Here is a 22,053-nt window from a genome sequence, read left to right as displayed (position 1 = left end):
TAGGCCCATTTTTAAATTCCCTGAATTCCCTGACGTTTTAGGCCCATTTTTAAATTCCCTGAATTCCCTGACGTTTTAGGCCCATTTTTAAATTCCCTGAATTCCCTGACGTTTTAGGCCCATTTTTAAATTCCCTGAATTCCCTGACGTTTTAGGCCCATTTTTAAATTCCCTGAATTCCCTGACGTTTTAGGCCCATTTTTAAATTCCCTGAATTCCCTGACGTTTTAGGCCCATTTTTAAATTCCCTGAATTCCCTGACGTTTTAGGCCCATTTTTAAATTCCCTGAATTCCCTGACGTTTTAGGCCCATTTTTAAATTCCCTGAATTCCCTGACGTTTTAGGCCCATTTTTAAATTCCCTGATTTCCCTGACGTGTTGCAGCCCTGTGTTTGGTTTCTTGGGTATTAGCATAAGTAACATAATAATAATAAGTATGACACTTCCTATTGCTTTAATGCTAATTGACCGATTTGAAAAGTTCGTTTTTGCGCGTGACAGTACCTTTACATTGTGAGGTATAGCAGACTTATTTACCCGCTTTTATACCCTAACATGGCGGCGTATTTGCACGCGCAAAATGATGTTTAAGATCCCCGAATTTTCTAACTGAACCTTTTTTCGGCACTGATACTCTCTTCAAGCTGTGATTTGGCACTATGATGATAGGCCTCCGGTGGTGTGGTCTCTGTTACTAGATACACCGGGCTATAAATTCTGACAGACTGTGACTAGGAGTCGCGACTTACCATTTTGGATGACTACTTTATGATAAAAATTTAAGCCTAATATCGGGGAGCACGTTCTGGAGTCGCGAGGGGCTTTGGCTCTGTTTTGAAGCCAGCGTGCGAATCACGCGTGATAAAAAAAACATGAGCTGGTGGCGCCGAAAAAACTTTTTTAATTTTTATCATTTTAGCCTAATATTCCGCCTATCTATCGGAAACCAGGTATTTCATCTTAACGGAAGTCTCGCATATTTTAGACACTAGAGGGCTCTGCGCTGAGAAAACATCTTGATTACGCAATAACTATGGTTGTAGATCTCGTTAATTGGCATACTTATATTACTTATGGTATTATCTTAGCTGATTAGCTGATAATGGTTATTAGGTAACGCGTTTTTCACATACGCGAAGAGAGGAGTTAGATACTTATACCCGAAGGGGATTATTATCAATTTCCGATAATACTCGTAAGACATTCTTTTATGGGGCATATTTAGTACCCTATCAATCTCGTTAAATTCTTACATCTCTGAACTCGATTTTTGGTAATTAGGAACCCCGAGAGTGGTCCTTCGTGCCAAGTCGGCCCTTGCATCACTCCATCGGCCACGCCCAGCCCCACTAATTCGGCGGGAGGAGAGTGCGCGGGCCTGCAAGATCACCATCATCATCCACCACGGGCTCCTCCTCAAGCCGCCGGCTGCCTTTACGACACCCCTTTCGCCAACAAGCCAAATCTACCAGATCACGACCCTCAAAACCATCGGACACGAATAGGTCAGTTAATTCTCACCTTCATTTATACATAGACATTATCACTCTAAAGCCACGGTCGCCCTCAAGCTTAAAACCCAATTTAAGTCGGTTTGAATGCCACTTTTCACCGATGACGTTGAGAGAAACTAGCAATGGAAACTGGTCTCAAGCAATTGTGTGGACGCGGCTTTAGAGTTAGGGCCAATTGTACAGCGTCACTATAACCACTTCTGTTCGAATGCCCGATTCAAAATATATAATATATATCTTATAAACTACCAGAAATATATAATATATATCTTATAAACTACCAGAAGTATATAATATATCTTATAAACTACCAGAAATATATAATATATATCTTATAAACTACCAGAAGTATATAATATATCTTATAAACTACCAGAAATATATAATATATATCTTATAAACTACCAGAAATATATAATATATATCACCAGAAATATATAATATATATCTCATAAATTACCAGAAATATATAATATATATCATATAAATTACCAGAAATATATAATATATATCTTATAAATTATCATAAATATATAATATATATCATATAAATTACCAGAAATATATAATATATATCTCATAAATTACCAGAAATATATAATATATATCATATAAATTACCAGAAATATATAATATATATCTTATAAATTATCATAAATATATAATATATATATCATATAAATTACCAGAAATATATAATATATATCTCATAAATTACCAGAAATATATAATATATATCATATAAATTACCAGAAATATATAATATATATCTTATACTATATAATTCTGGTAATTTATAAGACATATATATATTAGATACTTCTGGTAATTTATAAAAGATAATTCTGGTGATTTATAAAAGATACTTCTGATGATTTATAAAAGATACTTCTGGTAATTTATAAAAGATAATTCTGGTGATTAATAAAAGATACTTCTGGTAATTTATAAAAGATAATTCTGGTGATTTATAAAAGATACTTCTGGTGATTTATAAAAGATACTTCTGGTGATTTATAAAAGATACTTCTGGTAATTTATAAAAGATAATTCTGGTGATTTATAAAAGATACTTCTGGTTATTTATAAAAGATACTTCTGGTAATTTATAAAAGATACTTCTGGTAATTTATAAAAGATACTTCTGGTAATTTATAAAAGATAATTCTGGTGATTTATAAAAGATAATTCTGGTGATTTATAAAAGATACTTCTGGTAATTTATAAAAGATAATTCTGGTGATTTATAAAAGATAATTCTGGTGATTTATAAAAGATACTTCTGGTGATTTATAAAAGATACTTCTGGTGATTTATAAAAGATACTTCTGGTGATTTATAAAAGATAAATTATATATCTGTTATAAATTACTTGAAGTATAGAGGGTGTTTTGTTTTGTTCGGACAAATGATTTTTTACGAAAACTACTTAACCCTACAAATTTGAAATTGATGGTGAAATTTCATAGTTTTCTGAAAAACAATTCACTCTCTTTTAAAAATTATTTTTTCTCCACCAGGTGCTACATCAATTTTGTCACATGATAATTTGTAGAACATCATCTGAAACCCACGAATATCTTTCGTTTGATGGAAAAAGACCTATTTTTCACTGAAAAGAGCGACTTGAAAAATTGACATGTTGGGCGAGCCAGAATAAATTTGTTTGATCCTGGGAAGATATAGCAAAGATACGCACTCATTGGCGTATCATGGGAATCGACGGAAACCTCCAATTAAGGAATAAATCTACTAGTTGTAATAAAATGCAAATGCCACACACGCGGAATAGTTTGCACGTTCAGTATTCGGATTTTATTAAATACAATATTTTTTTTCAAACACGCTAAATAATTGTTTACCAAGTGGGTTCAATTATACCACCATGGGCTACAACGCAATTTTGAGCTCGGACAATCATATCATAAAATGCGCGCTCATTTCTAGTCTTACTTCTTGACAAGCTCTAGTTTCAATAGGAGTTGCGTAAACCCTTTCTTTGATAAATCCCCACAGAAAAAAGTCTAGCGGTGTCAGATCGGGAGACCTTGCGGGTCAAAGCAAGGTCGTCGATTGCATCTGCAAGTTCGTTCTTTAAATATCGCCAATAGTTCTGGCCGTTGAGATTTTGAGGCGGGAACACTAGATCAATCAAACGATTTTCTTAAAGTCCAACCCAAACATTTCAGCGCTGGAACTGAACGTGGTGAAGAGGTTTGAATCCTCAGGGAGGGTTTTCGTCCTGCCATAAGTGATTATTTTGATGGTTGAAAGGTCCATCTCTAGAAAAAGAACGCGTGGCATGCAGGGCTTGTCCCCACCCTCCTACGCATTGTAACCCGGCCACCTGAATTAATGGCTTCAAAAGTCGCTTGATGACTTAGGCCTAAGGTGGTGCCTTGGGTATTAGCCTAGCAAAAAAGAAAAAAAAGAGAACATGGCGCGTAAATAGACGCTAAAAGAAATTATTCGCTCCAAAATAAAAACCGTCAAAAGGAAGAGTTTTTAAATTAAAAACGCGTAAATCTCGATGATATCGCCCATTTTTTCGTCGCACGTGTAATTATTTATTCTGATAATAAAATAGAATCACGTGGGCTAAGCAATATTTATCCGCATTTGTCTTAGCCAATAAGATTATCCCTTCCGAGCAAGCACGCGCCAATTTACACAATATAACCGTTGAATTTTTTCAAATCAATTTCTTTTAAGATCTATAGATCTTAAAAGAAATTGATTTGAAAATCTTCATCGGTTCATTGTGTAAATTGGCGCGTGCTTGCTCGGAAGGGATAATCTTATTGGCTAAGACAAATGCAGATAAATATTGCTAAGCCCACGTGATTCTATTTTATTATCAGAATAAATAATTACACGTGCGACGAAAAAATGGGCGATATCATCGAGATTCACGCGTTTTTAATTTAAAAACCCTTCCTTTTGACGGTTTTTATTTTGGAGCGAATAATTTCTTTTGGCGTCTATTGAGGATCGTCGTTCACCGCATTAATCAGTCCTTCTGTATGAATGGTATCTTTATTTGCGTTAAATTTTCTAAACTCGGTTTTTACTGCAACCCAAATTGGCACTAGCGGTCGCGAAACTTCTTCGAGGGTATGCGGCAAAATATACAAGAACAGGGTTCTCAAAGTCAAAATTAGGATGACCCGATTCACGAAACTTAGGCTCTACATTACCAAAGTCTGCTGAAAGTCACTGTCAGCTCGCTTTAAGCTAGTAGCCCACCAGAGGTTACGTAACCGCATCGGAAGCGTTACGTCACTTCCACGTCGCATGACGTTTTATTTTCTTTTCAAAAAGCGCACGTTCATTATCTCTGATGCTAATACGTACACCCTGATTTTCAATAAAAGTATTAGATGACATCTTTCGGTTATTTTACTTTCTACATACGGTTACGAAACCTCAGGTCGAGGGGCAGGTCACTTAATTCCTTGATTAACGACGTACCCCTCGAAAGATTATTATTTTGATTAAATTCCATTTAATCATGATTAGAATGTTTAAATCTGATAAAAATGATTAAATATGATTAAATCTGATAAAAATGATTAAATATGATTAAATCTGATAAAAATGATTAAATATGATTAAATCTGATAAAAATGATTAAATATGATTAAATCTGATAAAAATGATTAAATTCTGATTGAAAAGATTAAATCATAATTAGTATGATTAAATCACGAATAGAAATTAGAACGATAATCAAGCGCAATTGCGATAGAACTATCAATATTAAATTATCGTACTTTAGTTTTGATTTTAATTATAAAATCTCGATTCGACCGATTAAATTGATTAAATCGTGATTAAAATGATTAAATCGTGAATAAAAAGATTAAATCGTGAATAAAAAGATTAAATCGTGAATAAAAAGATTAAATCGTGAATAAAATGATTAAATCGAGAATAAAATGATTAAATCGTGAATAAAATGATTAAATCGTGAATAAAATGATTAAATCGTGAATAAAATGATTAAATCGTGAATAAAATGATTAAATCGTGAATAAAATGATTAAATCGTGAATAAAATTATTAAATCGTGAATAAAATTATTAAATCGATTGATGATGTTTCACAAAAAGTTACTTCCATTTAAAAACCAAAAATGTTTGTGAGCTTCAAACCATTTATGTGTAATTAGATGTTTCAAAATACCTTTCCAAGATTTTTCAACGCTAAAAAACGTTCGCAACAAAAATAACGATTGAAATTTTAGATGGGTAAGCTATACACTCTTTTACATCCTTATTTGTGAGAGCTGCCATTTTATTACGGGTCTGATTTCAAATAGTGCAACTGCGCATGCATGGCCGCTTCACGCGGTAAGTGCACGTGACGTCTCGAGTTGATGAGCACGTGCAGGTGCCCTTGCCTGTACTATTTTAAATTAGGCCTGTAATGAAATGACCGACTTCGTAAAAGAGTGTATACTTTCGTAATAAAGTGCGCGACTATCGCCTTCCAGGATCAAACCAGTTTATTTTCAGTGAAAAATAAGTATTTTTCCATTGAATCAAAAGTATTCGAAGGTTTCAGTTGATGCTCTACAAATTCTCATTTGACAAAATTGATCGAGCACCTAGTGTTGCAAAATTAATTTTTCATAAAGTGTGAAAATATTTTCAGAAAAAATTTAAATTTTACCAATCAATGTACCCGGTGTATTTATTTAACCATAAAATTTCCAAATTTCTACCTGAAGTACTTTAAAAAAAAACTTGTCCGAACTAAAAAATAACATCCTGTATAATATATACCTAAAGTATATAATATATCTCTTATAAATTAGCTGAAGTATATAATATATCTCTTATAAACTACCAAAAGTATATAATATTGATCTTATAAATTACCAAAAGTATATAATATTGATCTTATAAACTACCAAAAGTATATAATATTGATCTTATAAACCACCAAAAGTGTATAATATTGATCTTATAAACTACCAAAGGTATATAATATTGATCTTATAAACTACCAAAAGTGTATAATATTGATCTTATAAACTACCAAAAGTATATAATATTTATCTTATAAACTTCCAAAGGAATATAATATTTATCTTATAAACTTCCAAAAGTATATAATATTGATCTTATAAATTACCAAAAGTATATAATATTGATCTTATAAACTTCCAAAAGTATATAATATATCTCTTATAAACTTCCAAAAGTTTATAATATATCTCTTATAAACTACCAAAAGTATATAATATTTATCTTATAAACTTCCAAAGGAATATAATATTTATCTTATAAACTTCCAAAGGTATATAATATATCTCTTATAAACTTCCAAAAGTATATAATATATCTCTTATAAACTTCCAAAAGTTTATAATATATCTCTTATAAATTACCAAAAGTATATAATATTGATCTTATAAACTACCAAAAGTATATAATATCGATCTTATAAACTACCAAAAGTATATAATATTGATCTTATAAACTACCAAAAGTGTATAATATTGATCTTATAAACTACCAAAAGTATATAATATTGATCTTATAAACTTCCAAAAGTATATAATATATCTCTTATAAACTTCCAAAAGTTTATAATATATCTCTTATAAATTACCAAAAGTATATAATATATCTCTTATAAATTACCAAAAGTATATAATACTTATCTTATAAACTACCAAAAGTATATAATACATCTCTTATAAACTTCCAAAAGTATATAATATATCTCTTATAAATTACCAAAAGAATATAATATTGATCTTATAAACTACCAAAAGTATATAATATTTATCTTATAAACTACCAAAAGTGTATAATATTGATCTTATAAACTACCAAAAGTATATAATATTGATCTTATAAACTACCAAAAGTATATAATATATCTCTTATAAATTACTAAAGGTATATAATATTTTTCTTAATAACTACCAAAAGGAATATATCTACCATAAATTATCAGAAGTATATAATATATATCTTATAAACTACTAAAGGTATATAATATATCTTTTATAAACTACCAGAAGTGTATAATATGTCTCTTACAAAATACTAGAAGTAAATAATATATATATCTTAGAAAGAAGTATTAATTTCTCTATAGTGAGACAGCAGTTATATATCTAAAACGAAACAGCATAGTCCCAGCATATCTTTGAAGGATTTATTGAATTGGTTTTATTTTCGTTCTTCGCTATAATTAGAACCAAGGCATAGCTATCTAACTATATTATTAAAAGTTAATACTAACTTTTGTTTTAAGAACCGATGATATTCTGAAGAAACTTAGTTTTGCTTTGGTAGTAAACCTTTTAAAACGCTCTAAACAATTCACTCTCCTTATTTAATAAACAAGGAAAATAGGAAATACATGATAATCATAGAATTTGTCATAGATCTAGAGTAAAATCACCTTCAAAAAGTGTCAAGATAAAATTGAATTCTTTGACATTTTCCCTGAATTTTTACAAATTAATTCTTAAATTTCCCGACTTTTCCCTGAATATTTACAAATTCTTAAATTCCCTGACTTTTCCCTGAATTTTTTACAAATTCTTAAATTCCCTGACTTTTCCCTGAATTTTTTACAAATTCTTAAATTCCCTAACTTTTCCCTAAATTTTTAAAAATTCTTAAATTACCTGACTTTTCCCTGAATTTTTACAAATTCTTAAATTCCCTGACCTTTTAGTCATATTTTTAAATTCCCTGACTTTCCCTGTTTTCCCTGACGTGTGGCAACCCTGCCTAACTTGCTAAAGTTATTCGCTTGAAACATATGCCTTAGCAGGTTCCAAGGGGCAGGTTCCTTCTGAATCTTCAAAATATGTTTCTTAGCAAAATCATACAGCTACTTTTTAAAAGCGTAACTTCAGTTACGATCGGGGGATCAAATTAGAAAAGTAGTAACAAATATTATTTTGGTTATTTATTATTACGTTTACGGGGGGGGGGCTTTTTTAATATTCAAACTGTACCCCCATTACAGCGAATTTACACGTTTCATATTTACATAATAAAAATCAATACTTTTCTCGTAAGAGATTTTATATACAGGGTGTTTCAAAATGTTATGCAAAAATTTTAAGTAGTTATAAGGGTTGAGTTGAAAAGTATACCTGTTTTTTTCCCATTTTCCTACGATGAGTTAAAAGAGCTTCAAAGTGTGGCCTACTAGCCCCTGCAAGTAGGCTGCAACAAGCGCAAAACCAAGCAGCAGGGAAATGCAAATATTTAAGTTCGTGTGATAAACAAATCGAAATCGAGGTAACCAGCGTAAAAAGTCAACTAAACCGTATTTAAAGTCGTGATGGACCGCGATTTCTCATCGCTTTCAAACCGCAACAATTTCGTTCACTTCGGAAGAACGGGTGGATGTTCATTTCGTGTATGGACTAGCGGATAGAAATGCTTTGGCTGCTCAACGTCTCTACCAGGAAAGCTACCCGAACCGGCGTATCCCCGTCTCACGAACCATTACCAATGTCTAAGGTCGATTACGTGAGACAGGCACATTCTGGGTACGGCACTTAATTTTTTACTTGAACTTCTCCGCGACTGGTTCGTTACAAACGTATTGTTAGTTTTACAGAACAAACAGGAACGAAGTAGGTCAACCACGAGCTAGCCGCAATCAATTGGTTTTGCGCTTGTTGCACCCTACTTCCGGGAACTAGTAGGCCACACTTTGGAGCTCTCTGACGCTCTTTTAACTCATCGTAGGAAAATGGGGGAAAAAACGTACTTCTTAACTCAACCCCTTCAACTCCTTAAAATTTTTGCATAACCTTTTGAAACACCCTGTATACTTCTGCAATTACTTATTAATAGGGACTCTTTTTTTTTCTCCGGGATGAATCTTGTCCTTTCAATTCCATTAAACACCGATATATTTATAAGTTACATTTTAGGTAATCTGCCGATAAAACATGCATGGGAATAGAAGGGAAAGAGAACAGAGAAACTGCCTTCCTAAAAGGAGAAGGCAGCGTGGGTTTTTGGGCAAGTTTTTCAGGATTTTCGCTGATTCATCCTTCTCCTCTCAGTCGGGGAAATTTCGGTCGCCGCTCAATGCCGAATTCCGCGTGTAGCTGACACGTGTTTATTAGGGACCAGGCTGACACAAAGATGCCTCGCAGCTACAGAAAACGCGTTTTTTTCCCTTTCACGCTCTCGTCAACTCAGCCTCTCTCCCCTTCTGACCTGATAATATTAAGGGCCCCTGAATGGAAGCTGCCCGCGGAACCCCCGTTGCGTAAACCGCCACCTAACGTCGTTTTTGTTAGTTTGTTTTCAAAAGTTATTCATTTACATTCGTAACACTTACGCTTTAGTAACTCTACAGGAGGGTGAAAAAAAGTTAAGTACTTGGAGGTACAAATTCGGTGGAAAGGATTAAAAAATGTTTGAAGGAAATCCTAGCAGATGGCGTTGGGTATTAAGGCGTGGTCGAATACTCGCGAAATTGGAAAACGATAAATTTAAAAAGAATCGAAAAGTCAAAGTCCTATTAAAAACTGCGACACGTTTACGAAACTTACTATCGCCCAAATATACTCCCGTATAAATACTAACTATCCTAAAAAAGAAACTTTACTTTACGATATTAAAGTTAAGAGAAAAAGGTGGAATAAAACTGGCTTTGGAAGATCGAATAATAATCAAGAGGGAAAAAAAGCAAAATTTGAAGGGTGGATGTCGTCCGCGCGTCGGGGTGATTATGACTCTCTATTTGCCCATCGTAAATCGGAGCCTTTAGAGGGGCCACTTTCTCATCTGTGTCAACAATGATAAGCCTTTGGATACTCCGCGGCGCCTCCAGTTTAACCCTTTCGGGCGAAGACGAGGCGATGGCTTGGCTGCAGGAAGAGACAAAATCCATTTATCATTTAACAATTAACGGAGGGGGGCGGCGAAAGGGTTAACGCGCTTTTCTCGGACTTAATCTGCGAAAACGAAAACGCGCGCTATAATAATCCACGCTTTCAATTGACTTTTCCGCCTAATTTAAGCTCCGAATCTGGAGAACTTGACATTAACGACTTCTGCTCCTGTTAATACAATCGCCGAAAATGAATACGTTTTTTATATATTTACTTTGCTTTATCACCCTCGCTTCAAATTTGGCTTCTATTGGACTTCACTCTTAAGTTTGAAACGAGAACTGCCCCTGGTAGATAGCTTCACCCGGGGGTAGAAAAGATGACCCAGGATGTCCCAACCGTGGTGGCGACGCTCTTGAGGACGTTGAGCATATTTTGGGATCGTGTCCGACTACCTTCGGGTACTTCCTACCGCTGCCAATGAGCCCAATCTCGTTATTCGATACTTCTTGCGATTCCAAAGAGACGACTGTGACATCGATTGGACGCTAGTCGGCCACGCCAAGGACATTCTCCTTTCGCGGAGTAATTTGAGGACTTACTAATCTCCCCTTACGGGCTGATTTATTCAAACTGTATATGTACCGTAAATAGTCTCAAGTTTTGTTTCCACGTAGTCTTATCTTTAAATTTATTTTCTCAACATGTTCCAAAATGGTTGGAACACTTCTACCACGGCCAACTTTGATCACGCGCTGTTCGCGCTACTACGGCCAACACATTCGTCGAAATTCCGCGAGCAAGGATTTTCCCCCTATAAACTGTACTATAATGTGTAGGTCAGCGCCACGCTCAGTGGTTATATTGTCTTCAATGTAAAAACTATACTAAAAATAATAATCCACTAGGGGCGCTGACGTCATACACATCTTTTGCTCATAGGTTAACACAGAAACGTCAAGGAATGAGATGGCCGCTGTAGCGCGAGAGATGCGCGAGAAATCAAAGTTGGCCGTGCTTCTACAGACGTATTTAGGTCAAAAATAGATCTAATTGGGTCACTTTTGGGTGTATACTTTAGCGTTTTAGTATTCACAATTAATTTTAAAGCAAAAGTAATTATAGACCGTAATTAATTATATTTTTACTTGAAAGTTAATTTAAATTTCGATAAATATCGAGTTTATCGCTGGGAAAATGGCTTCTCGAGAGTATTTAGTAACATAAGCCTGGGCATTCCGGGTCATTTTCCGAAGCCTTGGCGGAGTCCTCATTATAGGTGCTCTTAATTTCCCGTCCGTCCCTCCTCTTCGCGAGTTGATCCGATTCCTGCGAACATAATGCCATCTCTTCGTAGCGCGCTGCAGGCTGCAATCCCCCATTAAGCGTTTGAATTAATAATCAGTGTATGGCCCCAAAGCGTACTCTCTCGCGAGCGAGCGGTGATCTCTTCAAAATGCGACGTATCGCCCAAGTCGAAAGCTTAACTTACTCGGGACCTACTTAAGAGTTTCATAAGTAGGACTTATATATAGTTCACCGCTTCTTAGAGCAGATTCCTTATATTATTTAATTTTGTTAGCTAAGCTCGTAAACAAATAGGGAGTTAATTAAGTAAATCATCGGGAAAATATTACATTTAGCTTCTTTTAAACTGATAGCATCCGAAATCGTTGTAAAAATTATTGGTTACAAGTAAGATTTGGTGTTTATCAATGGAGAGGTTGAGCAAAGCGATCTAGAAGTTTTAACAACAACGTACGAGGAAAAATATTCTTTAAAATCGGTTAAAGGGGAACGGCCAAGCTTTTCCAAATATTGCCTTATTTCCGTATCAAAAGATTAACAAGACGTTCAATATACTAACACGTACCTTTTTTGTCTTGAAAAAATAGCTTTTGGCCCGAAAAGTTTAAACGAAAAATAACGCCAGGTGTTTGGGTTTGAATTTTCGCCGCCATCTTAGGGGCTGCCGCCAGCGCCCCTAACCCCGTATGAGCGATTTGCGAACCTTGGAGGAGGGAAGTATACTTCTCTCCTCCAAGTGCGAACTATCCTAACTTTTAAAATCGCGCAATTTAGGCTTAGGTCTCTTATAACTAGAACGCGCCGCGCGTGCAAAACATATTTTTTGCGTCTTCAGCAGCGCGCGCTTTTACGTTGTTTTTCTGTCTCACCGACTTCTCACCAGGTGACGCGGCGGACGCGCGCTTTTCAATTTCCCGAAATTTCATTATTTTATTAAAAATTAACCACTCAATATTTTTTGATGCGGTTTTCGCCATAAATTTAAGTTTTTAATGCGCTATAGGGCTATCTAACTGGTTAAAGATTGACCGTTCCCCTTTAAGCGCGCTTTCAGCTCGTCGGCTAAAGCGATCAAAGTACGTTTGCAATCGAATTTTAACAAATTGCGTACCTTTCGCTAACTAGGGGTACACGAATAATTCAAAACGTCGTTTGAACAATACTAAAACATGTATGGGTAGAAATACAATTATTTGTTTCTTCGTGTGCCCGGTTGTACCCCAAATTTAGCTCTTTGTATACTCTTAATTGTACAAGGCTTAGGCGTATTTCAATTCAAACAAGTATTTACGCTTTTTAACAAGTACTTTGCCAGATAAATAATAAGTTGTCATGACGCTGTCTCGATTTGTTGAGTTGGAAAATTATAATTATCAGTATTGGTATTTAAACCGATTTAAACACTATAGACATTTTATGACGTGTCACGTAAGCTCGTAGCTCGACAGGAATATGGCGTCGACTTGAAGATGTTAAATATTCGACTCCAAAGTCCGAAGTTCAAACTGGAAAATAAAAACGTCTAAAATGTTCACGTGACTCACGACGTTGTTGTTCAAACTTCTAGACCAGCGGCTCTAAATTTTTGTTTTTGCTATGGAACTCTAAATTATCCACCTAATTCTGGCGGAACCCCAACTCATTTTTTTACTTATCTTAAAAGACTCTTGACACCAGTGTTTCCACTCTGCGGTCTAGATTTTCGTCTATTTTAGGGGAAATTTTACCAGTTTTCGCCGGTCTTATAGTCGATTTTCTCCACAATTTTCCCCCATAGATTTACCTTAATTTCCTTTATTGTTATTGCATATGTTTCTTCTCTTTGTTTTCCATCTTAGATTTAGGCAATATATTTATTTTTTACAAAAGGTGACTATTTTAGATAAAGTTTATCTCTGCCAATAAATTGAATGGGTTGCCATTATGGAGGCACAGTAGGGGGACTATAGAGACGATGATTTTTTAGTTTTTCTGACTGAAAATATTTACGCCGCAAATTTCGCCGTTCCTTTTCGCCGGTTTTAAAATTTCTGGTGCTCACCAAGACAGTTTTCGCCGCAAAGTGGAAACACTGCTTGACACAAACAAAGATGGCCGCGCTGCGAATTCTCGGAACCGCGGTTCTAGACCAAGGTGACCATAGAGATAGAAAAGAAATAGAGGGAGTTTTTGACCGGGAAAATTCATCCCCCCATGCATGTTTGAAAACGGAGATGGGCAGAATTTGCAACGCCATCTATCCTTTGTTTACATCAAATGGCAGTTGATTTTCCAAAAGGCATAATGTATTTCATTTCACCGCGCGTCGATGGCGCCACGTAATCTGCCCATCTCATGGCTTCATACATTGCGAAAAGGGGGTCGACACTCCCGGTCAACTTCGCCAGATACAATAGTGCCTCTATTTCTTCTCTATCTCTTTGAAGGTGACTAGAGAAATTCACTATAATGGTTCTAGACTGCTCTGCCACGGCCAACTTTGACACTCGCGCGATAGCGGCCAACCCCTTCGCTGAAATTCCATGAACAAGGATTTTCCCGCTATAAACCATGCTACATACTATTGGCGTTCAGCGCCACGCTCGTTTTTATATTGGCTTCAATGCAAAAACTATTCTAACAATAAATTTCCGTTAGGGGCGCTCACAGCCGAGATATATTTTTGTTCGTACTGTAGGTTAACATAGAAACTTCAACGAATGGTCTGGCCGCTATGGCGCGAGTTGGCCGTGTCTTGCTCAGCCTCTCCAGTGTTGCCCGATTGTGGAAAACTTTCCATATTGTGGGTTTATTTTGGCTCTGTGGGAAAAAGGTAATTTTTTTCAAAAACGTTGATTTTGTGGGAATTTTCATGTGTGCCCAAAATTATCTAGAGCAGTGTATTTTCGTGAATCTTGGGATTTTATAAATAAAATAAAGGAGGCGCCTGCTAATACTACAATCAATCAATTCAGAGGCCTAGTAACCAAAATGTTTAAAAATTGTCATTTCAATAAAATTTAATTTTAAAAAGTTAATTTTCCAAATATTATGGCATGTTTTCCGTTGAGTTTCTTCTGGGGGCGGGGCTAATTAGCCTTTTCAGTTTACATAGAGCCACGTAGTGGTAAGTGCGAGAAGCTCATTAACTGCTGGATTTTCGTCTGCTAAGCAGACGATTTTTCAATAAAGCGTCTGTTTAGCAGACGAAAATCCAGCAGTTTATGAGCTTCTTACATTTGCCACTACGTAAACTGAAAAGGCTAATTAGAGATGTGGGAATTTGTGGGAAATTTAATATCCAGCAAAGGGAATTTCAACTTTCGTACATTGGCAACACTGCCTCTCTAATATGATAAATAAACCGTGATATGACGAGTCATATTAAGAACTAGGCTAATGGGAAATTCCTTCAAAATAATGGTATATAAGACGGCAGATTATCTGGCTAAATTACCAATGTTCCTAATCCGATTACGTATTATCTCTGGCCTCGAGGGTCTCTGAAAAATGCACGAGCTCCCGTCTTATTACCCATTTCACAATCCACGTCCGCCGTATTTGAGGGGTCATACGGGGGTCCCTCTTCTAGCCCCAAGAGGGTTCCGTGACCGAAATTGAAGGGAAACCCCCCAAAATATGCAAAATAGAGGCCCTTCACTGTACCTCCATTTGCATATTAGAATAGACAAGCTCCTTGACCAATTTATGAATAAACAAACACGCGGAAATAACTTTTATTAAAACTTAAATTCGATTACCTTTAAAAAAGGCCTAGGTTTTCTTCTGCTTGTTTTCCTGTAAGTTTTCTTCCCGCCGCGCAAATATCCTGGTGGTAGGCCAACGTGTTCCGCGGTTGGCCTACCACCAGGATATTTGCGCGGCGGGAAGCAAACTTCAAGGAAAACAGGCAGAAGAAATCATTTTTCTATTTAAATCTTGAAAGAAAAATTATATAAGCACATAGGTTTCTCAAAATATAACCAGATAGCATAAGTAACATTGCTGGTTTCTGTTCGCTTGTTCCAGGATTTCGGAGTACGGTAAGAAGAGTTCGAGTCAGGGTAAAAACGTTATTCCAAAATGGCTGCCTGTAGCCTTTATAGCAGATAAATTCTGGCTAGCAGTTGACAAAATCCGATTTACTCGCTTACACCGCCTTTTCAGCTAGGAGCAACAAACACAAGGATAACGCATCCAGCCTTAGACACGCTATTAACGCAGTATTGTGTACAAATTTCATTGGACGAGCCTTACGTTTTACGGAAAGGGGAAGACAATTTCCGAATGTTATCCTTCCGACGGCAGCAAGCGCTAAAGCGTCTAACCAATGACAATTGTACACAAGAAAATGCACGACTTTTGAAATTTTGACGGGTTGCGTTCTCCTTGTGTGGGGTGCTGTGTTTGTTGCTCCTAGTTTTCAGAAGGAGTAAAAAGAGTAGCCCTAATACTCCGGAACAAGTGAAGAGTTTATGGGGCGCAGTAATTTTCATCCCTGGAACAGGCGAATAACACGTTTTAGGGTAAAAAGAGTACACTTTTAGTCCGAGAACAGGCGAAAAGAAACCACCTAGTACCTATAAGTATTATCCTTTCTTCACAGTGACACCAAAAAAGTTTCTAAATAGAGCGGAACTATTTGGTAAAAAATATATAAAGTGCTAATAACCAATAGGGCTTAAACGTAGCCGTTGATAGCGCTTGTGATGACGTCACTCCGTTACTAGCTCTCAGTAAAATATTCCCCAAAGTGACAAATTAAATCCGGGGATGTTTTTGCTATAAATCAACAAAAACACAGATTGGCCCCGACCCCATTAGGGATTCCGCGGATTTTTTTCAGGTAAAAAAGGGTTCCGCCATTCAAAATGTTTGGGGACCCCTGAACTGATCTAATGAACGCTTAATGCGTATTTAGCCGCTCTATGGTTACGCAACAGACGAAATATTTTTGAAGTATACTATATGATTGACTGAATTTGAATTCTGACTCTTTTTGGATGACCAATAGATAATTCAAATCACAAAGAGTGTATAACTTACGAGTTACAGAGCTGCAACTTGCTAGTTAGAATAAAGGGGTTTTTCCTCGAGTTCTTCGGTAAAAACTTTACCGATTTTTATGAAATTTTTAACGTGTCGTTATAGAACCCAAATTTTATATTTCCGTCTGCGGTCTGAGATATTCGAGGTTAAATATTAAAGTTAACTTACGACTTTATCAAGCAAAATAAACCAGTGCGTGGATTGTATACATAAATACTTGTAGAGGTTAACGGTAATAGTTAGTGTAGGGAGCTGTTGGCTGGCCACCACCGTCCTACGCATTGTAAGTTTGTAACCCGGCCATATGTTTAAGGCATTAAAAATCGCTAGATGACTTGGGCCTAGGGTGGTGCCAAGGGTATTAAATACGCGAATAAGTAGATTAGTCCATAATGAAAAGAGATAAAAAAGCTAAACCCTAAAGAACTTGAAGAATTTAAAAAAAAATAGGTCTTTGAGCAAACGTAAACAAGGGTATTAGCCTAGCTGATTATTATTAGGCCAAAACTATTCGCTCGCTTTGGGACGAAAAGAGTACACCTTTTACCCCAAACTACCAACTTCTTCCATACTATAACAGCCAAACTGTATTTTGAAGTTGCTCGCTATTTCCTAAAAAATTACTCCAAAACTAGCGAATAATTTTCGCCTAGTATTATAGTCGTTTTACGTGAAGAAAGGATTTAGTAAGAAAAAATGCACGAGCAAGGCTACAAGTGTCATACTTAGAAGTATTATGTTACTTATGCAGATAGTTTATAGCGCGGGTATTATCTAGGTGGATCCGAGCTACACGCGCGTTAATAACAGCCAATCGTTAAAGTCAATGGGTCGCGCTGATTTGCTCTTTTTCACTTCGCAAATATTCATTGTCTCCTTTGAATGATGAAGTCAGTTCTTCCCGCTAGTAGGCTATATAATTTTTTTGCAAAAATTATTTTCATCGTCGGATCCGTTCTGTACGAACACCCCCCGCTGCGTAACGGACAGCTGTAGGAACCCTTGTATAACGCGAATAACATAAATTTGGCAGTCATTGAAGAGCGCAGCTTCCGCGGATGATTTTGAGCGGCTAATTGGATACGGTCTTCGGCGAAAACGCGTCATTTGAATCGCAAATAATGTCGGTCACCCTCCGTTCTTTCGATACAGTTTTGGACGACATAATTGTCGCGGTTTCTGCCGGCGTTAGCCCACGCGCACCCTGACTGTCTGGGAAGGTCGCCAGCGAAGAGATTCGGAGTTGAAAAGAGAGGGCTGCGGCGGCGGGGGAATCTCTGAATTGATTTCCCATCTTGACAACATCAAAAGCATTATTTTCCGCCGTATTAGCTCCGAATCGGGCCAGCCGCCCTATTTTCCCGCGATGCCCACTTTCGGGACCTCCCCCCGCAGACTAACCCCCCTCCCCTCCTGGTAATAATAGATACCCGCGTGTAGTATCCTTTTCAGTGGGAGGGAATCATTCGCTATAGTTCATTCAAGTCTGAAGACTGTATATCTGATTTTATTATCGTAGAAGGTGACGTGTTTTTGCTTGTAGGGAAGATATTAAGCCGTATATTTTACACAGGGGAAACTGAAAATTTCTTAATTCTACCATATATAACATACATGTAAAGGTGCCTCTGCGTTACAATTCCATAGAAAAATTTCAATGAGACCTTGTTTAACACCGAACATTGAAAAGGTTACCATGGAAACGAAATCACGTGATCGCGAGGCACGAGCTAAACTTGGTATTGTCAAATTTAGAAACGCACGTTTCCAAAAACCGCTACACTAACTTCCGTTTCCTATCTATAAAGTTGATGACGCGTTTTTCGTCATGGAGTTGGAAGTGACGTAATTTACGTCATAGCCCGTGAACAAAATTTCATTAAAGAAAATGGCATATAGCAACAAACACAGCACCCCACGCAAGGAGAACGCAACCCGTCAAAAGTCGTGCAAATTCTTGTGTACAATTTTCATTGGTTAGACGCTTTAGCGCCTGCTTCCGTTGGAAGGAGAAAATTCGGAAATTGTCTTCCCCCTTTCCGTAAAACGTTTAGCGTAAAGGTTCGTCCAATGAAATTTGTACACAACACGGCGTTAATAGCGTGTCTAAGGCTGGATGCGTTATCCTTGTGTTTGTTGCTCCTAGATGGCATAATTGTTCATTTAAAAAGTAACTTGACCTTCTTGTTTAAATGTGGCTCTTAAGTCACAGTCTTTTACTTTAACAAGTCTACAGTCGCCAGAGGAGTATAGGTTTTTCAAGCGCACGTGCGAAGATTATACTAATAAAGCTGTGTCTTGTGACGTAAGAGCCACATTTTAAGCTGGGTAACTATTATGATTGACAGGAATCCATACCTCTACTTGGAATGCTTATCGCGGCGGATTTTCGTCTCGATGTGGCTGACGGTTTTTTTGACGTCACTTTGTTAACTTAACAAACAACAACGTGAGAGAGGAGCGCGCGCAAAGGGGATTTTTTTATCTCGTAGGCGGGGCCAAAGCCGTCAGAGTGATCTTACCATCCGCGATACGGCGGGATAAGCATTCCAAGTAGAGATATGGATTCCTGTGATTGATTATGTTACATAAGATTCTACTAAACAAGTCCTAGTTTTCACCCACAAGAATCCTTTCTCCAAACAGATACTACTTGCGAGCATGAACCGGTTCAACAGCAGTACGTCGATCTGTCGAACACGGTCAGAGCGAAGCCGCGATCGAACAGCTGCTCCGTTGAGGCTCGCCATTCGCCACCGGCGCATTTCGACCGGTCCGAGCGACCTTTATCCCTGGTTGAGCACGGTTTCGGCCACTCTCAGCGCATCCACCATCCCAATTCGTACAGTGCCGATTCTGGCATCCCCAATGAGAACGAAGTGAAGCTAGAACCACCGTCGTCTCCCTTGACGCCGGCTCCGAGTCCAGGCAACCACAGCCACCATCAGGCCAACTATTTCAACCCGGACTTTGGCGGAGTCCAGGCCCAAGGATGCCAACAGCGGAAGGGGAGCCTTCAGCTGTGGCAGTTCTTAGTGGCGCTATTGGACAACCCGGCTAATTCCAAGGTGATCGCGTGGACCGGAAGGGGCATGGAGTTCAAATTAGTCGATCCGGAGCAAGTTAGTACCATATTACCATGAATGTATTGAAGCTACTAAGAATATTGGACCACAGGATTCTGATTCCCATCCTCGCAGCCTTTGGAGTTTAAATTCGTCCGCTTTCCCATTCAAGTTTTCTATATGGTATGACCTTGAATGCCCCTTAAATGCAGACGAACTTTCTCCGCAAAAGCTGTGAGGATGGTACCAGGGGTTAACGCTATGCTGAAATATTCTTAGTAACTTCAATACATTCTTGATATTACTGAAAAAAAGCACAGCTCTCTAATAGCGTTTACCATTTGATTGCTCTCGAGAGTTCTAGATCGCTCTGATCAACATTTTACGTTCCATTTGCGTGTTCCGATCTGTTCCGATTAAGTTTCGCGTATTCCATTTCCCGCTCTCGGGTGCTCGGAGATTAGCCAAAACGGATCTGCCGATTTGGACAGATCAACGGATTGAAATCGAGATCGGAGGAAATTTTGGCGTGTTCCTATTAGATTTTTGGGCAAAATTGCAATCCAAGACGCGAAAATTCAAATTACAAGCCGACGAAAAACATCAAAGAGCGGTAATATGTTCGTGGAATGATCGATTTGCGGTTTTACTCTATAGAAATCGGGATGAGACCTATGACGTCAGAGACAGTCTCGGAGCGAATTTCGAGCAATCAAATGGAAAACACTATAACCGTTTGAACGAAAAATCGCGAAGCTTACTTGATCATTTTTGACTGTTTCGATTTTGCGTTTATACTTGAGAATTTGAGATTCGAATATTTTAGATATCCTGACGAACTCACTATCGGAGAGCTAAAATCAAGCGAGTCGATATACGTTACTTTTGAAATAAAAATCTAAATAAGAATCCTCGATAGTTTCTACAGGGTGTTTCAAAAGGTTAGGCAAAAATTTTCAGAAGTTGTAGGGGGTGAGTTAAAAGAGCGCCAGAGAGCTTCAAAAAAGTGGCCTACTAGCCCCTGGAAGTAGGCTGCAAGAAGCTCAAAACCAAAGAGAACGGAAATGCAATTTCAGGGGTACGATGAATTTGCAAATGCGTGGCAATTGAGATAAATAACAAACAACAAATGAGTAAATAAGAGATGTGCAATGAGTTTAATTAAACACAGAAGAACAAAGTAGCAAAATATGTATTTTGTACTTTTTTACGCTGGTTACCTCGATTTGTTAACAAAGTTCTTTTTTACCTATCACACGAAACCAAACCTAGTAGGCCACATTTTGAAACTCTCTGGCACTCTTTTAACTCATCGTAGGAAAATGGGAAAAAACAAGCATACTTCTCAACTCACCCCCTACATAACCTTTTGAAACACCTTTGTATATTAGGCGGACTTATTCATTTATTTTAGTGATATTATAACCTTATTTTTTAGTAATTTATTTTATCACATTATTATTGCAATTATTATTACATTTAATATTATTATATATATACTTGCTTAAAATGTACATTTCAGGTAGCGTTATGTCACATTGCGTATAATATTTGCACAGTTATTAAATTAAAATACTGAATATTACCATTTTCAAGCAGAACAGCTCATGTTATTCTACGTTATTCTTATCTTTTGGTAGCGAACGGAGTTGTTAAAATTACCTGTTTTAGTATGTTTAAAAGCGTCTTTTGCCTTATACCCTAGTTTATAAACAATTTATAATATTGTTTTTTAATTATCGTTTTTGTTGGACGATGAAAATTAGTGCGAAAAATAATTTTAATTTGGAGTTAAACTTCTAAAATAGTTTTGGTTATATTTAATTTATTAATTAAATAATGAGACACTTATAACTGTAGTTTTTGAGCTGATCCAATTTTTTTACTCATTGAGGGTTTGCAATAACACTAGTTATTAAGTTAAAAATTATTAAATTAATTAAAAGTAAGGATTTTAATAAAAAAAATTCCAAAACCATTAGACATTAGCGGAAAGTGTATTCGTTGAGTGAAAATTAGTATTACGAGTAGAAGTGTCAAAATACCATTTTTGGAGAGCGAATAGAATATCAAATATTGCTTTCTAGCAAATAACAAATCGAATATTTAAAACGTCAAATAATTTTGCCGAATAATTTTATAACAAAACTGATCAAATACTAAATAGTATTTCATATATCAAACAGTTTTAGTTATAGATTAACCGTTCAGTTCTAGGAAATTCCAAAGATACCTACTATTCGTCGCGTTATCTTTTGATGGCCTTGATACCCTTCGGTTATTCGACCAGTTCTGCAAACTATT

At 36.6% G+C, this 22,053-nt stretch overlaps 1 protein-coding gene across 1 annotated transcript in view; it reads left to right on the top strand.

The window, feature by feature from the left end:
* Positions 1 to 22,053, top strand: part of LOC149923121 (uncharacterized) — a 39,896-nt gene that overhangs the window by 15,627 nt on the left and 2,216 nt on the right. Inside the window, exons 4-5 of the mRNA XM_090162354.1 lie at positions 1,283 to 1,506; positions 19,331 to 19,806. Of these exons, the coding sequence (XP_090018480.1) occupies positions 1,283 to 1,506; positions 19,331 to 19,806 (700 nt within the window). The remainder of the gene's footprint in view (positions 1 to 1,282; positions 1,507 to 19,330; positions 19,807 to 22,053) is intronic.

This window comes from Leiobunum rupestre, chromosome 11 (genome assembly GCF_980474605.1).
Source record: "Leiobunum rupestre chromosome 11, qqLeiRupe1.1.hap1, whole genome shotgun sequence".
In the NCBI taxonomy this organism is placed as follows: Eukaryota; Metazoa; Arthropoda; class Arachnida; order Opiliones; family Sclerosomatidae; genus Leiobunum; species Leiobunum rupestre.
The sequence above is the reverse complement of the archived record's forward strand: the minus strand, read 5'-3'. Positions and strand labels throughout refer to the sequence as shown.